The following is a 22,608-nucleotide window of genomic DNA, read 5'->3' on the forward strand; positions in this document are numbered from 1 at the left end:
ATCACAATAATCTCTCAACATCAGTTTTCTCATCTATGGAATGGGGATAAGAAGAGCACCTACATATACCACAGGGTTGTTGGGAGGATTAAATGAGATACCATACTATAAGGCAGTTTGAAAACCTAAAAGGGTCATATAGGTGCAAACCATTATTATTTGATACAGAGATGGCTGGAGATTTTCTTCAATAAGAAGACAAATAACAGAATCCCTACGAAAAATATTACCTGTACTTTCAAAGTTTCTGGTATGAAATGGATTAGGGTTTCTATTCTTAGTTGTTTTCTCTGAAAACTTCCACTGTCAGCTCCCACTGCAGACTGCTTCCTTTCTGTGCTCATTTGATGCACTGCTGAGTTCTGAGGCTATTCTCGCAGTTTTGTTTTTGCTCATGTAAGCATATCTTCAGATGACTTCCCTTAAGTATGAGTTTTATATTGTGAATAAATTAGTTAATTGTAAAGTGATGGTTAATCAAACTCTTTTGTTCATTCCTGTTTAGGAAAAGAGTCTGCCAAAGCAGAAATGAAAAAGGACAAGAATGGTAAGACATAAGTGAAATATTAATAAAGTTTCCTTTTTGAAATTTGTCATAAATGCTAAAAAAAGGTTCATTCCTTTTATTACTGTGTAAATATTTTACCTACAAAAGGATCTATAAAGACTACAGGTCATAGTAATGGTCCTTTGTTAAGGTTGTTCTGTTTTCCCCCAAATTGTGACATTTGATCTTACTAATTTTCCAGCTTCAGTTCTCAAAGAGATTTTGTTTTTTCTCTTCAAAAGCTGACCCAGAATTTAAGTATTGCGTATGATCTGAACAAACTAATATAAGATATTAGCATTACCATTTCCTTAATGGTCAAAAATATATCTCATAGCATTCTAGATTTAGAGCTGGAAGGGACCTTAAAGGTCAACTAGTCTAACTCAATTCTTATTTTACAGATGAGGAAACTGAGGCACATAAAAGTTTAATGACTTGTCCAAGGTCTCAGAGCTAATAAATGTCTGAGGTAGAACTGGAAATTTGGTTTTCCAGATTCCATGTCAGGTGTTCTATCCATTACACCATGGAGTTAAATCAAACAAATGTCCCTAGATCTAAAGATGAATGGCTTCAAAGTTCAATGCCTCAGACCTCTAAGCAACAATTAAGAATCTTTCCTTCTACTCTCAGTTGTTATTTTTCCATTAAATATTACTGAATAATGAGTATTATGTGCATGGCTTTGTGTTAGGGACTGAAGGAGATACTTAAGAAAGGTAAAGGACAATCTTTACCCTCTAGGAAATTACAGTATGGTTGAGAAGATAAGATATACTCTCAAAAAACATTAAGTAGAAATCCAATTTAATTCAGCAAACATTTATTAAGCAACTGATGTGTCATGTAATGTGTTGGGTACTAGGAGTACAAAGATGAAACTAAACAGAAAGGAGCTTACAAACTCGTAGGGGAGATGAGACAAACATAAAAATGACTGCATCATCAGTTGTATTATGATAAGTACAAGGTAGAAGTCCAAACAGAGAGATATGAGAGAGAGTCAGGGAGGCTAAAGGAAGGTTTAATAGAGAAGGTGGCATCTGAGCTAGGCCTTGAAAGCAGGGAAGGATATCGGTAGGCAGACATATAAAGAAAGACCATTTTATACATAAGAAGTAGCATGCATGAAAGTTACAGATATATTGGAAAGGGAAGAAGAGGATTAGGGGGTGGTGAATAGTCCAGTTTGGCTGGAACATAGAATATAAGAAAGGAAAAATAGCATGTTATAAGGCTGGAAAGGTAGTTTGGATCCAGAGTTGGGGAGGCCTTTTATACCATATTATGAAGTTTACATTTTATTTAGTACACAGTGAAGAGCCAATGAAAGTTTCTCAGTAGAGAAGGAAATGGGCAAACCTGTGCATTAGGAAGATTATTCTGACAGTAGTATAAAAGACTAGAAGTATAGAAAAAAATTATCCAAGCAAGAGGTAGTGAGGGCCTGCTAAAATAATTGCAATGGGACTGGAGAGAACATAAATGATATTTGCAATGCAGTCTATAATTAAATGTCAGAATGACTGAAAATGTTATAGACAGAGAAGAGGAAGATGACTGTGCACCAGAATTGTTAGGAAAGGCCCAATGGAGGATGTAGATAGGACTTGAATGGCAGCCCAGGAGACGTACTGAGTTTGAACAGTCAAACTCTTTAGTTTTTCCTAAAAATGTTTCTGCCATTCATACCCTCGGTAGAAAGTAAGGTACTTGAGATTAGAGACTTTCTTTGTGTCCCTAGTGCTTAGCATAGTATCCGTCTTCAGTAGCTAGGTAATAAGTGTATGATGAATAAGTGAGTGAATGAATAGATCTCTCTTTCCATTAAAGCTGCTCACTTTCTCAAGCTTCCACTACTGCAACAGCCTCCTAGCCAATCTCTCTGGCAGTCTCTTCTCCTTCCAACCCACCTTCCAAAAAGTCTCTAGACTTATTTTCCTAAAACACTGCTGTTAACACATCACTCTTTGACTCAAAAACACCAGTGGATCCCCCTTGGCCACAAAATGAAGTCTAAACTCCTCTGCTTGACATTTAGGATTCTCCATGATTTGGAGCCAGTGTATCTATTCCATGTTATCTTCCTAGTTTTTAGGGGAAAAGTTCAGTTTTAGACCTGTTGAGTTAGAGATGACAGTAGGAAGTCCAATTGAAAATGGGCATATGTGGCCCATGCTCCACCTCTGCCCCTGGGCTGACTGGGCACAGGGCAGCACCAAGTTGGCAGTGGCCAAGTTTGCTTCTGGCGCAGGGATGCCGAGAAAGGTCATTGGGCCAGGCAGGACTTGTGTTGTGACCCTCAATGTGTGTCTTGGGGGGAAGCCAGGTATGAGGAAATTTATGTGGATTTGTGGAGGCCCATAGGCACCCTCAAGGGAAAAGGCCAGAATAAGGAGCCAGTGAAACCACTTCTTCCCGCTGGACCTGTGGCAGTTGATCAGAGTGGTTCCATCCCAATAGCCGTTCATGCCAACCTGGCTCCAAACAAAATGCCATAACAGATATGACAACTGAGAATGTAAGTGTAGCTATTGCTGCACCTCCCTCAGAAGGGGAGGTTAATGCAGAACTACGTCGGTATCTTTCCAAGGTCCTGGAACTTAGGAGGAGTGATGTTATCTTAGATAAGGGTGGTAAATCTCATGAAAAAGTGCTAAAGATTTTGGCATCCACAACTCCACAAGAGATTTCGGAGAAATTGAAAAGGTAAGCAGAAGCTCCCTAAAACAAACCAAAAAAGCCAGAGATGAACATTATCTTTTGTGGAACTTTTTTTTAAATACTAAAGTAAATTCATAAGGAGAAGCTAGATGATACTTGAAAGATAGTGCTTTGCAGAAAAACAGGTCTCTGAAAATACTCTCCATAGAATGTTGGAAATATCAAAATATCACATAACGAATACGGCAAAGTATACTGCAGCCAAACTTCAGTTACTACTGGAAGTACTCAAACCATTATGGTCCAATTCTTAAAATTTAGAACTGGTTTGTTAATACTACATACCTGCCCTAAAGCTTATTTTATGGACTGTTACTTAAATTTTATGGAACCATACACTTTAAAGAGTTGAGAGAGACCTTAGAGATTACTTACTTTACCCGTCTTATTTTTACAGATGAACAAAGTGTCAGAGAGGCTGAGAGGCTTGTCTGAGGTCACACAAGTAATCAGCATCATTGAGACTTCACTCTAGTGACAGTGTCCTGTATATACCGCACTAGTGCCTTGACTGTTATGTATTCAGAGACATAAATGTATAGAAGCAGCTTGGCCTAGTAGAGCCCTAGACTTCTCAGAGCTTTAGGAAAGTCTCTAAGGCTCTAGATTAGAGATAGGTTGAAATGTGGGCTGGTGGACAAAATCATAGGTCCTTGACTTATTTCTGTAAGGAAAATGTGTTGGATTTGTTGTATTGTAATTGGGTAATAATACTTTAAAATGTATTTTAAAAAGAAAAAAAATGGGCGTAGACTGTTGAAAATATGGAACTAGAGCTCAGGTCAGATCTGGAGATATAAGGGAGATTCTTTAAAAAAGAGGTGATAGTTGAACCTGTAAGACGGGATCAGAATAAAATAGAGAGAAAACCAGGAAGATAGGAAAAGAACATAGTAGAACTACCGTAGTCCAAGAGTAGGTGAGGCTTGAGTGAGCCTCATTTTACAGAAGAGAAAATAGAGCCCCAGAGTAGTTAAGTAGTTTACTCAAGGTCATACAGGTAGGAAGAGCCTGAGCCAGAATTCAAACCCAGGTTCTCAGACTCCAAAGTCAGTTCTCTTTCTGTTCTGCCACGAGAAGTCAGCAAAGGAGACAAATGGAAAGATCAGAGAGGTGGGAATAGAATTCAGAAAGTTCAGAGGTACAGGAGATACCTAATCCTTATCCTAATCATAATCATATTACAATCTTTGAGTAGAATGTTCATTTTCATTACTTTACTAAATACATGAGCCTTTGATGTTTCATCAGCCCTGATGGTAGTGGGCACTAGCTTTGATGCTCTGTTGTCTCTAGTCCTTAATTGAGGTTACTCAGAACTTTGGTTAATTTGCGTGGCTTGGTTCTAGCCACAAGGGGTGGGAGATCTCAATAGGTGTTAATGATGGGAATTGGGGAACTCAAATGGAAAGGAAAGCAAGTAGTTGTTCTCAGCTGTAAAAAGTCTCAATAGAAGATTTCAGTTATGTGTTGTGGGGTGTTCTGCCTGCACTGTAGGGTAGGGAAGAGCTGAGTAGAAGTCAGTCACCCTAACTCATCTAGGAATGAGGGAATAAAATTGAGACGGCTCCACCAAGAGAGCTTCACAGCCATTTAAGGCATCTTTTTGTGTGCCAGCTAGGCAGGGTTTAGAGGCCTAACAAAAGAGCCAAAAAAGTGTTAACTATTTTAGAGATATTTGGGGCCTGGGTTTCACACTAGGAGTGTTATAATACTTCTTGAATTAGATAGAAAGGGGTAAATGGATGGGAGCTACAGAGGCAGCAAAGGCAGTGATAGTGTAGCAAGACAGTGGAGTTTCAAAGTCTCAACAGAAATGAGAGACCAGGGCATTAATGAGCCACGCAGAGCTGGCAGCATCTGAGGGACAGAGTACTAAAAGGAGAAAAAGAGGTTGCTTTGGCAAAGAACCTTGGACCACAGGACTTGCTGGAACCAAAGGGCAAAGGTGTAGAGAACGATGATGAGGAAAAGGAACGACCCCAGACTTCGCCCTTTGCTAGTACTATGAGTCATGTGAACTGCGCAAGTCTGGGAAGGAATTCTGATGTTCTCGAGGGGACCTTGGGTGGAAACAAAACGAGCCACAAAAAATAATCATTATGGAGAAGCCTTTAAGATTGAACCCAGTCTTTGTGAGCACAGTGCTGATTCATCCTGTATAACGCAACTTGGAGCTATACCCATTTATCACCAACCTTTAGGCTTACAAAGTGTGAAAGACTTTTCTATGATTTCCCTAATTTTTCCTTGCTTTCTTCATTCAGTTGTTTCTTTGTACTCTTGATTTCTGTTGTTCCAGTTTCTCCCTCTCTTTTTCTTATTAGTAGAAGAACTGCCAAGAAGGAAAAAAAAAAAGATACAGTTTTTCATGTATCTCTTTTCCTTGTTTTCTTTTACTTCTCCCTCTTGCCATAAGAAAAGCTGAAAGAGTGAAACGGGTAAAAAAAATCCTCAGAAATGGCCAAGTGGGTCTCCTGCTATCTAAGTAGATAAATAAAATAGCTTTCTTTTTTTTCTTCTCCAATTAGCAGTGGTTTTATATACACAAGTAAAGTTTACTGATTAAACTTTTCTCAGTAACAGAGGAATGGGTTTTTGTTTTGAGTCACTTAAAAAAAAAAGACTAGATTCCTTACTTCAGAACATCATATTTGAACAAAATTAGAAAGATATTTAAATAAGATTCATTGCTTTAGTATATCTATGCATCCTAACCTTAAAATAATCAAATTCTGTTTTTCAATGTGATTTCTTCTACTTTGTCATTATTTATCTTTCGTTCTCATACTTCCAAAGTAAAACAAATAACACATATAGAATTTTCTAAATCCAATCCAAGAGACTCTTTATATATTGTTGGAGTTGGGGAGAACAGGAGGTACAATATAAACTATTATATATATATATAAAAAGTATATTTATTATTTACTATATTATATATTAAATATATATTTATATATTATATATTTATATATACACATAGAGAGGATTCTGTTTAGGGGGATATAGTGATCCATATATGTTAGGAAGGCAGAATTTATAATTTCAAAGAGAATCTCATATGTGCCTGAAAGGTTCGGAACCACAGGATATAAGCAGGCAGTCAGGTTTGGTCTGGGCTGAGTTGGAATGCACTCTTGGCTTATTTGGTCTCCTGTTGCTCCTAGCCACATTAATAGAAAAGTTCTCATCTGAGTCAGTGGGTTCTTGAGCAGCAGTTTGTTCTCTTGCTATCTGAGATTCCCCTTCTTGCTGAGAGGTAGGAGTGCCCCCATCTCTTTCACTTAATCTCAATCTTTCATATACTAGCCGGTAGGCTGATAACACTATCCAGCTTTGCCTAGATAGTGATGCCCCTGACTGAATCCCAACCTCTTGTAAACACCTTTCCAAATCCTTAGGATCTCCTCTCTGTAGCCTTGGTTCCCAGTTCTCACAGGGTCCGGCTTTTTTAGCCAATTCCTTTGCTAGGGAGGAATAAAATGGATCCTCCCACCCTGGGATATTCATCTCTTCCTCTGAAGTTCTTCTGCTTCTGAACAGAGATCTTATACCTAGCGATCCCATCCACCTCGTTGCCAAATATATTAGGAAGGCAGAATTTATGATTTCAAAGAGAATCTCATATGTGCCTGAAAGATTCAGAACCGCAGGATATAAGGAATTCTCTAGGCAGAAGGCAGGAGAACTAAAGCATGTATTTACACTCCACAGTAACAGGCCCACAAACCAGCATCCCCATTTTGATATTTTGATCAAAAGCTTCCAGGCCCAATAAGTCCGCCTCACAAGGGTAACCAGGAGGCCACAGAGAAGTGAGATAGTATACGGCAAAATCATATACATGCTTCCCCTCTACGGTAAGATTACCCACTGGTCTCCAGTCCTTGGTCAGCACTCCTGGCTCCAGGTGGGTCAGCTCTGCTACCGGCAGCTCAGCTTCGGCTGTAGGCATCTCTGGCTCCAACCGGAAAAGGAAAAGGGGTCTTCAAGCTGTCCTCTCCCCTCTTATAGAGTTTTTGACATCATCAAGCGCCGCCTGAATGACCAGAGCTGATTGGTTCTTGAGCTGGCCCCTCCCCTTAGCGCAGACCAGGTTAACACCCAACAGGGCATGGCTCTGGAGTTAACACCTCCCCTCAGCCAGCCCCATGACTCATCACACAGGAAGTTCTCTGCTCGAAGGCCATGAGTCTCTGGACTTCCTGCCCTGGAAGAGGTCACACAGGAAGTTCTCTGCTCCCAGGTATGGCCCAGTGAGGCTCAATGAGGTAAGCTGAGTCACTCAAAGAAAACAAAGGCCACTCTGGCCACACCATAGTATTTCTAAATACAAATAATGACAAGCTAGGCCCTAATACAGTTCTACTACATTAAATTATTTAGCGGTTTATTTTTCAGAAAATTTTTAACATTGCATATTGAAAATGGCCTGGACCACTTAAGCAGTTGAACAGATCTCAAGTCACTCTGCTTGTTTATTCATTCACTAATTAATACTCATAATAACATTAATACTCATAAGATTAAAATTAATAAATCCCACTTGTTAAAAATGTGTTGCATGAAGAGCTGAACTTAAGAGCATTGTTTAATGTGCAAAACAAAGCATAATACCCTTTTTTTGAAATTTTAGGTCCTGGTGTAGTTTAGTGGAATGAGTGACCTGGAGTCAGAAGAAACCTCAGTTCATATTCTACCCCTAGCACGTACTAGTTGTACTACCTTGAAGAAGTCATTTAACTGCTCTGAGCCTTAGTTTCCTTATCTGTAAAATGGGCATAGCAATAGCTATGAATTTTTCTCATAAAGCTGTTAGACGCATCAAATGAATTAATGTATGTTTTAAAACATTTTATAAGCATTGAAGCATTGTATAATTATATGTTAGCAATATATTATTATATAGAAATATTATAAATATCAGCTGTTCTAACTCTATTTAAATTGTTTGTTTATTTTAGGCCCAACACCCCTACACCTTGCAGCTCAGACTGGCTCATTAGAAGCAACTACCTGTCTACTAGGTCACAAAGCAGATTATACCCTATATGAAAAAAGAGGATGGCTGCCTATACATGTTGCTGCTTTCTATGACAACATTTGCATCATCATTGTTCTCTGTAGGAAGGATCCTAGTTTGCTAGAAGCTGAGACAGCTACTGAGTAAGTCACTAAAGCAGGTTTGTCCAAGAATCATAGAATCTTAAGTGGGAAGACAACTTAGAGAAACATACATATAGGCCAATCACTAGCCAGTTTAGTATAATATTATGGTAATTTGACTTCTTGAAATTTTTCACTTAATTTTGCTTTGAATTATAAATTATAATTTTTATGTTAAAGACTGTATTATCATAGAATTTTAGAATTGGAAGGGATCTCAGAGATCATCTTGTCTTCACTCCCAAATGAGGAAGAAATTCCTTATGTAATGTTCCTGAAGATGATCATCCCACCTCTCCTTGAACACAATGATATAGCTTATTCCATGTTTAGACAGTTTGATTACCAAGTTCTTTTTTATTTTGGGCCAAAATCTTAATGTGTCCCAGCATTTCCCCCAGTTGTATCTCTGGAGCTACACAGAGTAAGTCTAATACTTCTTCTAGGTAATAGTCCTTTTAAATACAATGTAATGGATGAGGATGCCCCTGTTTTCAGAGGACATTGTAATGATTGCAATTGAGACTCAGGACCCCATACATAGGGTGACCTCAGTGAGATCTGTGGAAACTCAAGAGCAAGCAGCCTAGCAATCCACAGAGGAAAAACCAAGTGGATGAAGAATGCATATTGCCCCAATTGTGACAACATGCAGTTGGAAAGAACGCATTGAGTTTGTATCAATGCATAGATCTTGGAGAGGTACTACAAACAGACAGAAAGTTGGACTCAGAATTTAGATTTCATATTTGTAAAATTATGTAGTGCTGTCAGTGATACCAAGCTTCTCCTTGGTGCCAAAGATGATCTCTGTTTTTTAAATATAGATTTTGCTTTGACTTCTGTAGGCAACTACAAATAAGCAATCAACAAATACAAAATAAGAGATTGTAAACGAGTATGCATTTGTCTGTAACTTTATTTACCATTATGACTCTTCTCCAAAAGTTCTGTATACTGATTTGAATATAGCAGTGCCCATATTGCCTGCTTTTTTCTTTTACCTTCTTTACTATGTGTATAATATGAAATTAGTTATAATTGTTTTGAGCTTATGAAGTGTAGTTTATGGCTGTATCATTCTTTTGGTCCTGTTTTCTTCATCCTACATAACTTAATTTTCCCCATATTTCTTTGGATTTTTAATTTTCATCATTTCTTCTGGTTCAGGAACATCCTATTATATCTGTATGCTATAATTTTCTGTATATATCTTGATAGGTTAATTCTCAGATATTTGGTACACATTGTCATTATTTTAAATAGCACTTTTTTCTCATTTTTATTGATGAAATATAGAAATGTTGGTGGTTTTTGTGAGTTTATCTTTCTTGTCTATTATTTCAATTAACATTTTTATTCATGCTCTAAAATTTTCTGAATAAAACTGTAAAATAAATATATTTGTGTATACATATGTATATACACACATGCATATATATCACCTGCAAATACAGATACTTCTATTCACCAGTGCTTTTTACTTTTCCTTCCTTCCTTCTTTTCTTCTTTCCTTTCTCCCTCCCTCCTTCTCTTCCTTCCTCCTTCCTTCCCATCTTTCTTCCTTTCTCTTTTTTCTCTCTATTTTCTTCCTTCCTTCCTTCTTTTCTTCTTTCTTTTCTCCCTCCCTCCTTATCTTCCTCCCTCCCTCCTTCCCATCTTTCTTTCTTCTTCTCTTTTTTCTCTTTCTTTTTTTCTTCCTTCCTTCCTTCCTTTCTTCTTTCCTTTCTCCCTCCCTCTTTCTCTTCCTCCCTCCCTCCTTCCCATCTTTCTTTCTTCCTTTCTTTCTTTCTCTCTTTCTCTTTTTTTTTCTTCCTTCCTTCCTTCCTTTCTTTTTCTTTCTTTTTCCTTATTGCTTAGGGCTAGCGTTCATGGAACTGTTAAATATATCTGTATAATCATATTTTTTTCTTATTTTAATTGCTAATATGGCAATGTGACAATGCACAATGTGCTGGTGGTAGTGTCAGGAAGAATTTCAAATCTTGCTTCTAATACCTATTAGTTTTATGATCCTAAGCAAATCACTATATGCCTCAGGCAACTCCCCAGGACAAGTATAATAAATCATAGAGAGGTTTTAATCTGTTCTTTTGGAGGAAGTACCCATACCAGATGTTCTTTATGCTGACCATAGCACAATCCCTCTGCATATGATTTATTATGCTAATTGTATCCCTAATATTGAGCCACCTTTAAAATATAAATCCCACTTGATCATAATGAATTTTTTTAAATGGATGAGTTTATATAAGACTGGCATTATTTGTTCTTTGATTGTAGTTTGAGTTGACTTGTGGATCCATCTGGCCTGATTTTTTTTTTAATGCAGCAGCTTATTAATAGCATGTTCAATTTGTTTTCTAAAATTGGTTTCTTCAGATCATTCTTTTTTGGTCAGTGTAGCTGTTTCATATTTTAAAAGGTACTAATCCATTTTGTTTATATTCTGAGTTTTATTGGCAAATAATTTCATGTTATATTCCCTTTTTTTTTTGAAAAAATTTTTTGAGGGGGGAGGGCAGGGCAATTGGGGTTAAGTGACTTGCCCAAGGTCACACAGCTAGTAAGTGTCAAGTGTCTGAGGCCAGATTTGAACTCATGTTCTCCTGACTCCAGGGCCAGTGCTCCACTCTCTGTGCCACGTAGCTGCTCCATATTCTCTAATAATTTCATTCCTTTGGCATTTATTGTGGTTTTCCTCTTCTAATTTTTTTTATTTTGGCATTAAGCTTTCCATTCCCTTTGTTTTGCTTAATTTAGCAAATGATTAACTTAGTTTATCTACCTTTTGAAAAACTATGTGTTGAATTTAATAATAGCTAGCATTTACATAGCATTTCAATGTTTGTAAAGTACTTTACATAAATTATTTATGAATTCAATTATTCACTTTAAATTCTGCTAATTTCTTATTTAATCTTAATGAATTCTATTATGCTTTTTTGGATATATTTGCTGATTTTCTAATTTTTTTGTAATCATAAACAACTCTTTCTTTTTTGTTTAATATAACAATAGTAATAATTAGCATTTATATGCCTGCCATGTTCTAGGAACTGTACTATGCACTTTACAAATATCTCACTTGATCCTCACAAGTCATTATTATTATCCCCATTTTATAATTGAGGAAGAGAGGCAAACACAGGTTAAGTAACTTGTCCAGAGTCGCAAAGCTGGATTCAAATGCTGGTCTTCCTTATTCTAAGCCCAGTGCTACATCACCTAAATGTATTCAGTCAAGTAAATCTGGATTTAAGAACTGGTTTAACAACATCTATCCCATAATTTTCCTATGTTGCATTATTACTGTCATTATCTTTGATATAATTTCTTGTTATTTCTATAATTTGGTCTTTGACTCAATTATTCATAATAAATTTTTTTGGTCTTTAGGCAGGCATCTTTGATCATATTTTCCTTACTGATTACTGTTCTAATTGAATGATGGTCTGTAATAATTGTATTTAAAATAATTGCTTTTATGCATTTATGTTATTTATGGCTGAGAGTATGATCAGTTTTTTGCATGCACATTTGAATAAAAATAAAATTGTCTAATGAATCTATTCAATTTTATTAATGTCATTTAAATATATTTTCATCATTTATTCAATTTTGTAACTTGTTTCTTTTTCTCTCTCAGTTTGACTTATCATATACTAAAAACGGGATGTTGATATCTCCTGCTATTAATGTTTTTTTCTCTCAATTCTTTTGTAATTCAGTTTAATTTTCCCTTAAAATGTAACTGCAATACTACCACATGCATATATTATCTAATACTGGTATTCTCTTGCTGTCAATTTTTCCCTTCATCATGATATAGTTACTTTGTTTATCATACTTAATGCTTTCTAATTTAGAATTAATTTTATTGGAATCATGATTGCTAATCCTGATATTTTGGAGTCAACTGACTCCAAATTTCCAAATTCTAATTTTAACCTTATAAGTGTCTTTCTGCCTCAAATATTTTTTCTTTAGAGAACATGTTGTGACTTGTCTTTTTTTTAATACTATAACCTATTTTATAGATGAATTCAATCCATTAACATTCAAAATTGTAATTGTTATTTTTTCCCTCTATCTTGCTCAGCTATAATTTTTTTCTTTGAAGATCTAAATTATGTTCCCTCAACTAGTTCAATATTAGACATTTACTTTGACTACTACATAGATATAATTCATGTCCCACTCCTTACAGAAACGACCATTTAGTTGACAACCATATTTTCAATCCCAGTTTCTAGATCAGTATTTTTTTTCCTTTTAAATTATAACCCCTTTTCTTCCCTTTTGTCTTTCCCAAATAGGACGGCTTATTTTAAAATCTCCCAATCTCATTTCATCTCCACTTTGATTGTTCAATATTTGCAGGCCCCACAATCAAATGATTCCTTTTCTTGAACTTTCCTTTTCTTTTAAAAACTAGCTACACAAATGTTATATGTTTGGTAATATATTGGTCTCTTTTCTACTCCCTTCTACTCCCATTTTTGAACTTCAGTTATTGGTCAAAATGACCTTCCATTTTGTTATTTTTAAAATGAGTTAAAAATTGTTGTTGCTTTGATGTTCTGCTTTGATATATATTTGAATGTTAAGCACAGTAGTAGCACAATATGCTGCTATATGAGAAGCACTAAGCATATTGTAAACTCAGTTTATGTACCTAATTTATTCACCTCACATTTATTAAAGATATTAAACATTAAACACAATCAAGAATATTATAAAATATCACATTATAAATCTACAACAATGGACAGAATAAATTACAATTATGAATACACCAGTACCTTCCATCACTAGATATTGCTTCAGATTGCAACAACTCCTCTGGGTTTTTGTTGTTTCTGATTAAATTCATGCTATTCTCCCACCCACTACTTTTCCCTTCTTCCTTGGGGCATTTTCAGGTTTTATAGCACTCTTGGCTATTATTTTACTTGCTATGTACAACTTTTATGTAGATTTAATTTCTCTTGATTTAGTGATTCAAAGTTCTACCTGATATTTTCCCTTATTTTTGTTTTAAATTTCCTGGAGTATAGTGTTCTCTACAAGAATTGCCTGGAGGTTTGTTCTTGGTCTGATTTACATATTCAATGCCTTGGTCAGGTTTTCTTGTAAAAATTCTAAGATAAGCTGTGGGGAATTTAAAATGTACATATTTTTAAACTTCACATGTCACTGCTTCCTTGTCAGACTCTTAAGGACCCCATTTGGGGTTTTCTTGGCAAAAATACAAGAGTGGTTTGCCATTTCCTTCTCCAGCTTATTTTACAGATGAGGAAACTGAGGTAAACAGAATTAAGTGACTTGCCCAGGGTCACACAGTTGATAAGTGAACTTAGAAATTAGGAAGATGAGTCTTCCTGACTCCAGACCAGTCACTCTATCCACTGTGCCACCTAGCTGACTCTCATATATTATTACTAAGTTAGATGGATACATGATTCTAGGGAGAGGTACAATTTCTCTAAATCATGTTCTAGCTTTTTCTTTGTTTTGTTGTGAAGGGTGAATTATCCTTACAATTTGAACTTGGTACCTTGATAGGTGATTGCTTTTCTTTTCAGTACTTTTTTTTTTGTCCTCTCAATTTCTTTTTTTTTTTTGAGATTTTTTATTTTTAGTTTACAACACTCGGTTCTACATAATTTTGAGTTCCAGATTTTCTTCCTCTCCCCACCCCTCCCCAAGATGGCATGGAATCTGATATATCTTCTACATGTAACTTCACATTGAACTTATTTACACAGTAGTCAAGTTGTAAAGAAGAATTATGACCAATGGAATGAAACATGAGAAAGAAAAAACAGAACCAAAACCAAAACAAAAACAAAAGAGAAAAAAAAAACAAAGGGAAAAAAAGGTGAGCATAAAGTGTGCCTCAATCTGCATTCAGACTCCACAGTTCTTTCTCTGGATGTAGATAGCAATCTCCATCTTGAGTCCTTTGGAGTTGTCTTTGCACCTTGTGTTGCTGAGAGGAGCAAAGTCTATCAGGGTTAGTCCTCACAGAATCCATATATCTGTGATAGTGTATAATGTTCTCCTGGTTTTGCTCCACTCGCTCAGCATTATATCGTGTAGGTTTTTCCAGGTTATTATGAAGTCCGTATCGTCCCCATTTCTTATAGCACAATAGTATTCCATTACCTGCATATACCACAACTTGTTCAGCCATTCCCCAATTGATGGGCATCCCTTTGATTTCCAAATCTTTGCTTCTACAAAAATAGCCACTATAAATATTTTTGTACATATGGGTCCTTTTCCCACTTGTGTGATCTCTTTGGGATACAGCCCTAGAAGTGGTATTGCTGGGTCAAAGGGTATGAACATTTTTATAGCCCTTGGGGCATGGTTCCAAATTGCTCTCCAGAATGGCTGGATCAGTTCACAACTCCACCAGCAATGTAACAATGTTCCAATTTTCCCACATCCTTTCCAGCATTTATAATTTTCCTGTTTCGTCATTTTAGCCAATCTGACAGGAGAGATATGGTACCTAAGAGTTGTTTTGATTTGCATTTCTCTAATTTTTTCTGCATTTTTTCATATGCCTATAGATATCTTTAATTTCTTCTTCTGAAAACTGCCTGTTCGTATCTTTTGACCATTTCTCAATTGGGGAATGATTTGTATTCCTATATATTCTGCTCACTTCCCTGTATATTTTAGAGATGAGGCCTTTATCAGAGATACTGGTTGTAAAGATTTTCTCCCAATTTTCTGCTTCCCTCCTAATCTTTGTTGCATTGGCTTTTTTTTATACAAAAACATTTCAATTTAATATAACCAAAATTATCTATTTTGCATTTTGTAATGCTATCTCTTGTTGTGTCATGAATTCTTTTCTTTTCCATAAATCTGATAGGTAAACTATTCCTTGCTCTTCCAAATTGCTTATAGGATCAGCCTTTCTTCCTAAATTATGAACCCATTTTGACTTTATTTTGGTATATGGTGTAAGATATTGGTCTATGCCCAGTTTCTGCCCTACCATTTTCCAATTTTCCCAGCAGCTTAGCCCAGAAGCTGGATTCTTTGGGTTTATCAAAGAGTAGATTGCTCTTTTCAGTACTTCTAAGATCCTTTCCTTCTCAATGAAGATTTGTAATATGATGACAATGTGTTAGATGAATTGAAACTGATTTTTTTTTCCTCTCAAAGCCTTGCACATATTCTATTAATCTGTAATCTGTCACAGATTGTGGAAAATTATCTTAAGCAATTTCCTGAAAATAGTGATTATATTTTTCTTTCTGTTTTTTTAAATTTTTTGATTTATTTTATTTTATTTTATTATTTTTTTTCTTTGTGTTTTACCTAACAGGCTTAAAGCAGGGACACCAAAGGAGAGACTGTCTAGTAGTCTAGATAATACAAGATGAATCAGATCATGGATTGCAAAATTGTTTACATTTTATCTTGTAGCCCATGGGGAAGCTATTTTTTTTAGCATGTTTAAAGTGATATCCCTTGGAACAGTTAGGTGGTACAATGGTTAGAGCACTGGACCTGAGTTTCAAATCTAGCCTCAGACAATTGACACTTACTAGCTGTGTGACCCTGGGCAAGTCACTTAGCCCCAATTGCCTTGCCAAAATAAATAATTAAGTAAAGTAATATCCTAGTAAGATTATGTAAGCAGCAGAATATAAGATGTAACTTCAATTTCTTCTTTGTTTTGTAGATTAGTCATGTCTGATTTTCCATGACTCCAGTTGGGGTTTTCTTGGCAAAGTGGTTTGCCATTTCCTTCTCTAGCTCATTTTACAGATGAGGAAACTGAGTCAACCAGAGTTAAGTGCCTTGGCCAGGGTCACACAGCTAGAAAGTATCTGAAGTCGAATTTGAACTCAGGTCCTCCTGATTCCAGGACCTGAACTCTATCCACTATGCCACCTAGCTGCCCTCAATTTTAAATCATGGCATACTATAAAACAACTTTCTAATTTTCAATATAAGAAATACTTCTCTAACAGAATAAGAAATCCTTATTAAACCTATTTATTTATATAGCACTTTGAGATGTGCAAAGTGCTTTCTTCAAAATCTTGAGAGGTAGGTGTTATGATCTCTATTTTATAGAAGAGGAAAATGACACTTTGAGAGATTTATGACTTGATGACACAGCTGGTAAGTGTCTAAGATGGGATTCAAACCCAGGCTTCCTGACTCCAAGTCCACTGTTCTAGCTACCATCATATACTGTATTGAAAACAAATGGAGCTTGGTAACCATATACTTCACTTTAGAGAGATTCATTATGTACACTGTGTAGACCAAAATATCCACATAGAATAGTAAATCAAAGTTTCTGAGAGCTGTTCTCAGAGCTTTGTACATGCTGGGAAAAGGATCCATTTATTATTTATTCAACAAATAGAAGACATAAGAGTCAAACTAAATGGATTGAATTATATTAAAATGAAGTAGTCAGGATAAAAAGAAAGTTAAACTATTTGCTACACATATTTCTGATTTTTTAAAAAGAAATGATAACATTTCTAACAAAATGACACAAGTTATGAATAGAATTTATTTCCCAGTGTTGAACAGACACTTTTTAAATAAGTTAATTTATTTATTTTTAATTTTCAACATTCACTTTCATAAGTTTTAAATTTTCTCCCCCTTCTTTTCCTCCTCCCTCCCCAAGAAGGCATGCAATCTGATATGGGCTCTACACATACATCCCTATTGAGCATATTTTCACATTAGTCATGTTGTATAGAAGAATTATAACGAATGGGAGAAACCATGAGAAAGAAAACAAAACAAGACAAAAAAAGAAAATAGTCTGCTTCACTCTGTATTCTGACTCCATAGTTCTTTCTCTAGATATGGATGGATGCTGGATAAAGGAAGTGAAAAATTCACTTGTTGCTCCCCAAAACTGGTGTACACAAGTTTCCATTTTAGAAAGATTTGTTGACCCACTAATTGAAAGATTAGTCAATCATTCAAGTAACTAATATTTTTTTTTTAAGTAACTAATATTTTTGAGTACCTGGTAATGAAGCACTGTGCCATGAAGTGAGGGAAATACAGAAGAAACTACACAGGATCAGTTTCTTGCTCTCTAGAAAGCTTGTTAGGGAACATGAACAAGTTAAGTAACAAAGAAAAGGTTTATGCAAAATAATGTAATCACAACCTATTTCATTTTGCAAAAACTTAATTGATTACAAATTCTATTGTGATATTGCTAAAAAGTCATGCAATAATGTTCAGATTTATCTGAGATGCAGATTAAATGGTCACAAATAGGATAATAACTCTGGATTTTGAAGGACCCCCAAAGGTACTTAGTCCAACCCCGCTCATAAAGAAACTAAGACCAAAGGAAGTGAAGTGATTTGCTTAAGGTCACACATATTATGAGTATTAGAGGCAGGATTTGAATCTACATCCTAAAGTCAGAACTCAGTCTGCTTACAGTTCCATTTATAACATTTCCCCTACGGGATTAACCACAGAATCATTTTGTTTTATACCATGTTTTCATAGAATCCATTCATGGAGAAGGTTGGGTATGCATACATAAAACTGATTTCCCAAAGTCTAGACATAAACAATAAATGTGATAGTGATTCAGAAAGGGAGAGATCTGTATAAGTTGGGGTTGTAAGGAAATGCATCTTGGAGGAAGTGGGTTTTGAGTTGGGCTTTTCAGATGCACAGGATTCAGCTAAGCAGAGGAAAGATAAAGCCGAAAAGGTTGAATGTTAAGATTGCTCCTGCCTGTGGGCAATCGGGAGCCACCAGGGGCTTCCAAACAGGGGAGTGAAATTATAAAAGAGATGCTTTAAGGTTACTCTGGCAACATGTGCAGGATGCATTGGAGTAAGAAGAAAGTGGGGGCAGGGATATGAGTTAGCAGACTACCCCAGTAGTTCAGCCAAGAGGTAATAAGAGAGAGAGGGGGAGACATTACAAAGAAATCAGACTTATGACTAATGATAGGAAAAAAGGGGAAAAGGAAGAGTCAGATATCTAAATATTTCTTTTTTTTCATCCTGAAGTTAATAACTATCAATAAAAACTAATATTCAAATGTTCAAAAATTTAAAATTATAATAAAACTATAAATTCTCTTATTTGCAATTTGTATGTGACAAAAACTTTAAGAAAAACACTCCAAAATATCCTGTTTGCTTCCACATCCTTTTCTAATCTTTTCCTTTTGTGTATTGTTCCATTTATTATTACTACCTTTTTATGCATTCGTGGGCAGTATGTATATTGTCCTGACTCTTATTTCTTTACTTTGCATCACTTCATGTCTTCCCATATTTCTTTGTATTGTTCATATTTTGTCATTTATTATGACAAACTGAAACATGTTTACATACTAGAATTTCTTCGGTATTTCTCCAGTAACTGCTTCCTACGTTGCTTCCTGTAGTTTGCTATTTTAAACAAAGTTGGCATGAATCTTCTTGGTACAATTAATTTTTTTTTTGCTTTCAATAATATTTTAAAATTATAGCTCTTATGTACTGGGATCATTGTATCAAGAAGTATGAACAATTACATATCTTTTAGTATGTTTTATCATATTGCTTTCCAAAAAGATTGTATCAATTCACATTTCCATTATTAATTGTATAATTATATGCCTATTTTTCATATTTTTATAGACACTGAATTTTATAATTTTTAACTATCTTTACTAATTTGGTTGATGTTAATATTGCATTTCGGGGTTGTTTACATTTACATTTCTCTGATTAACTAAAGAGTATAAATAAACTTTCAGGTGATTATAAATAACTTGTGATTCTTCTTTCAAGATGTGCCTGTTCAGTTTTCAGAGGAAGAAATTAAAGCTATCTATAGTCATATGAAAAAATGCTCTAAATCACTACTGATTAGAGAAATGCAGATCAAAACAATTCTGAGGTACCATACCTATCAGATTGGAGAAGATGTGGGAAAATTGGAACACTAATTCATTGTTGGTGGAGTTGTGAACTGACCCAACCATTCTGGAGAACAAGTTGGAACTATGCCCAAAGGGCTATAAAAATGTGCATACCCTTTGACCCAGCAATACCACTTCTAGGACTATATCCCAAAAAGATCATAAAAATAGGAAAAGGACCCACATGTACAAAAAATATTTATAGCAGCCCTTTTTGTGGTGGCCAAGAACTGGAAATTGAGGGGATCCCCATTAATCAATAGGGAATGGCTGAACAAGTTGTGGTATATGAATGTAATAGAATGCTATTGTGCTATAAGAAATGATGAACAGGCGGACTTCAGAAAAACCTGGAAAGACTTATAAGAACTGATACTGAGTGAAGTGAACAGAACCAGAACATTGTACACAGTAACAGCCACAGTGTGTGATGACTGACTTTGGTAGACTTAGCCTTTCTCAGTAATGCAAGGACCTAAAACAATTCCAACTCATGATGGAAAATGCCATCCATATCCAGAGTAAGAACTATGGAGTCAGAATACAGAGTGAAGCAGACTATTTTCTTTTTTTGTCTTGTTTTGTTTTCTTTCTCATGGTTTCTCCCATTCGTTATAATTCTTCTATACAACATGACTAATGTGAAAATATGCTCAATAGGGATGTATGTGTAGAGCCCATATCAGATTGCATGCCTTCTTGGGGAGGGAGGAGGGAAAGAAGGGGGAGAAAATTTAAAACTTATGAAAGTGAATGTTGAAAATTAAAAATAAATAAATTAACTTGTTAAAAAAGTGCCTGTTCAACACTGGGAAATAAATTTTATTCATAACTTGTGTCATTTTGTTAGAAATGTTATCATTTCTTTTTAAAAAATCAGAAATGTGTGTAGCAAATAGTTTAACTTTCTTTTTATCCTGACTACTTCATTTTAATATAATTCAATCCATTTAGTTTGACTCTTATGTCTTCTATTTGTTGAATAAATAATAAATTTCCTCCTTTCCACAATGGTGATATCATACAATATTCTTCTAAATTTTTCTAATTAGAAAAATAGATCACTGGCTCACTTGGAATTTCAATATACAGAGTGAGATGAAGATTTAATACTACTTTTAATCATAATGCTGCTTTAAAAAAGTTTTATTGAATACTGTTTTGTGGTTTGGGATTTATCCAACTCAAGTCTATTGCATGTATTTGGGTCTCCTGAATTAATCATTTGGTTCAATTGATCTATTTTCTATTTTTCAGCCAGTAGAAGATAATTTTAATAATTACCTCTTTAAAATACAATTTGAGATCTGGTAGTACAGGTTCACCTTTTTCCTTTTGAAATTTTTTTAAAAAATCCCTTAGCTATTATTTTCTGTTTGTTCCCTAAATCTGGTCAACTCTTTATTTGCTTCTATGAGCATCCCATTAGTGTTTTGACTGTTTCTACACTGAATCTATAAATTTATTTGGGTAATATCACCATTTTTATATACTTGCTCAGACTGGCCATGTTCTAGGGACATGACTCAAAATTTTTCAGACTGGGTAACTGGGAGAATTAGCAAAAAAGTCAAGAAGGAGATAATTTTGGTGGAAAGGTGATACTTTCTGTTTTAGAGTTTTTAAGTGTGAGATGATAGCAAGATATCCCAATGGAAAGGATCAACAGGTACCAAAAATGCAGAAATAAAAGTTGGGTGAGAGATCAGGGCTAACAATACAGACTTAAGTCTTAACATTTGTAAACATTTGTTAGTTGAAGCTATGTGAATGAATAAAATCTCCAAGAAAGAGAATGTAATGATTAAAGGGTAGAAGGCAAATGACTGATCCTTAGGGAATTCCTACATTTAAAGGACATGAGCAGGAGGAAAAGCCAGTGAGGGAACCACTGCAGTGGTGATAAAACTAACTGAAATAACCATTCTAGTATGATGGAAGTAGAGAATTTCTAGAAGTAGGGCATACCTAACAGTATCCAGTGCTGCAAAGAGATCAATCAGAAGGAAAAATGAAAGAAAGTAATCATTGGAGATCATTACGAAAAGCACTGGGAATTGAAGTTAGCTAGCAGTACAGCCAGCAAGTGTAAACCAATCATTGGAGAAATTTGGCAGTGAAAAGGAGAAAATCAGATTATAGCTCATTAGAGTGGCAGGACCAGGGGAAAGTTTTGGGGTTTTTTGTTAGTAACTTCTTGAGAGTTTGAGAGGGGAAAGAAAAAGCTAATTCGGATGGAAAAATTAAAGATCAGCCTTTTTTGTACATACTTCAAACTTTCCCACCCCATGCCTTGGTTCATGTCATTCCCTTCACCTTCATTCCAAATGTAGGAAATTCCTGCACAGAACAAAGACACTGAGGTAAGAAATGGTGGGATGAATTCCCATGGCAGAAGCCATTCAAATGTCTCCTCAGATTTAAACATTTGTTAGTTTGTTAGTGACCACTAACCAGAAGTTCTCTCTTCTGCTTTTAAACTGTTGTTTCCTGCAAGAGACAGGTATGGATTAACAGCAGAATAGAAGGAGAAAGAGAAGGGCAAGTTTGGCTCAGGATTGAGGGAGATAATAGTGGCAGAATGAAGAAGAGTTATGGGTAGGTAAGATCTACTTATTTGAAGAAGTTAGAATAGATTAAGCAGAAGAAAAAAATATTCATGTCGGGTGCCATAATTTAAACAATAGGTAGAACTAATCAAAATAACATCATTTGTGTGTGCATTTTATCTCCTTTAAAAGACTGTAAGGGTATTCAAGGCAGTACCATGTCTAAACCATACACACATACACACACACACACACCCCTACCTCACAGCATTTAGTACAGCACCGTTTAAATAATAAAAGGTAATTTGTTTGATGAATAAAATGGAGAAGTTAAATAACCAACAAGAAATGGATCTAAGATTACAGAGCAATCATGAGAGCCCAGTTCATATTAGATACCATGACTTTATAGTGGGCCAAGTTGGCATATCTCCTTGACTTAATATATCAACACAGCTGTGTTCCTAGAAATAGATACGAAAAAAATGAACAGTAGGGGAGATACAGGGTTTGGCATTGGGATATTGCAGAAATTTAAGGGTGCAGGGGTTAAGAGAGCCTAGTGTATTGAAATTAGTGTTGAAATTGCTGACTGTAACATATAGTTACTTGTGGTTATAAGAACTAGATATAATTAAGAGACTAAATAAATAGGAAAGTTTAAGTAA

The 22,608-nt window shown here is 35.4% G+C and overlaps 1 protein-coding gene across 1 annotated transcript in view; it reads left to right on the forward strand.

Moving 5' to 3' along the window:
* Positions 1-22,608, forward strand: part of ANKAR (ankyrin and armadillo repeat containing) — a 95,902-nt gene that overhangs the window by 24,370 nt on the left and 48,924 nt on the right. Inside the window, exon 7 of the mRNA XM_036742439.1 lies at positions 8,242-8,443. Coding sequence (XP_036598334.1) covers positions 8,242-8,443 — 202 coding nt within the window. The remainder of the gene's footprint in view (positions 1-8,241; positions 8,444-22,608) is intronic.

The sequence above is a fragment of the Trichosurus vulpecula genome, chromosome 2 (assembly GCF_011100635.1).
Source record: "Trichosurus vulpecula isolate mTriVul1 chromosome 2, mTriVul1.pri, whole genome shotgun sequence".
NCBI lineage: Eukaryota > Metazoa > Chordata > Mammalia > Diprotodontia > Phalangeridae > Trichosurus > Trichosurus vulpecula.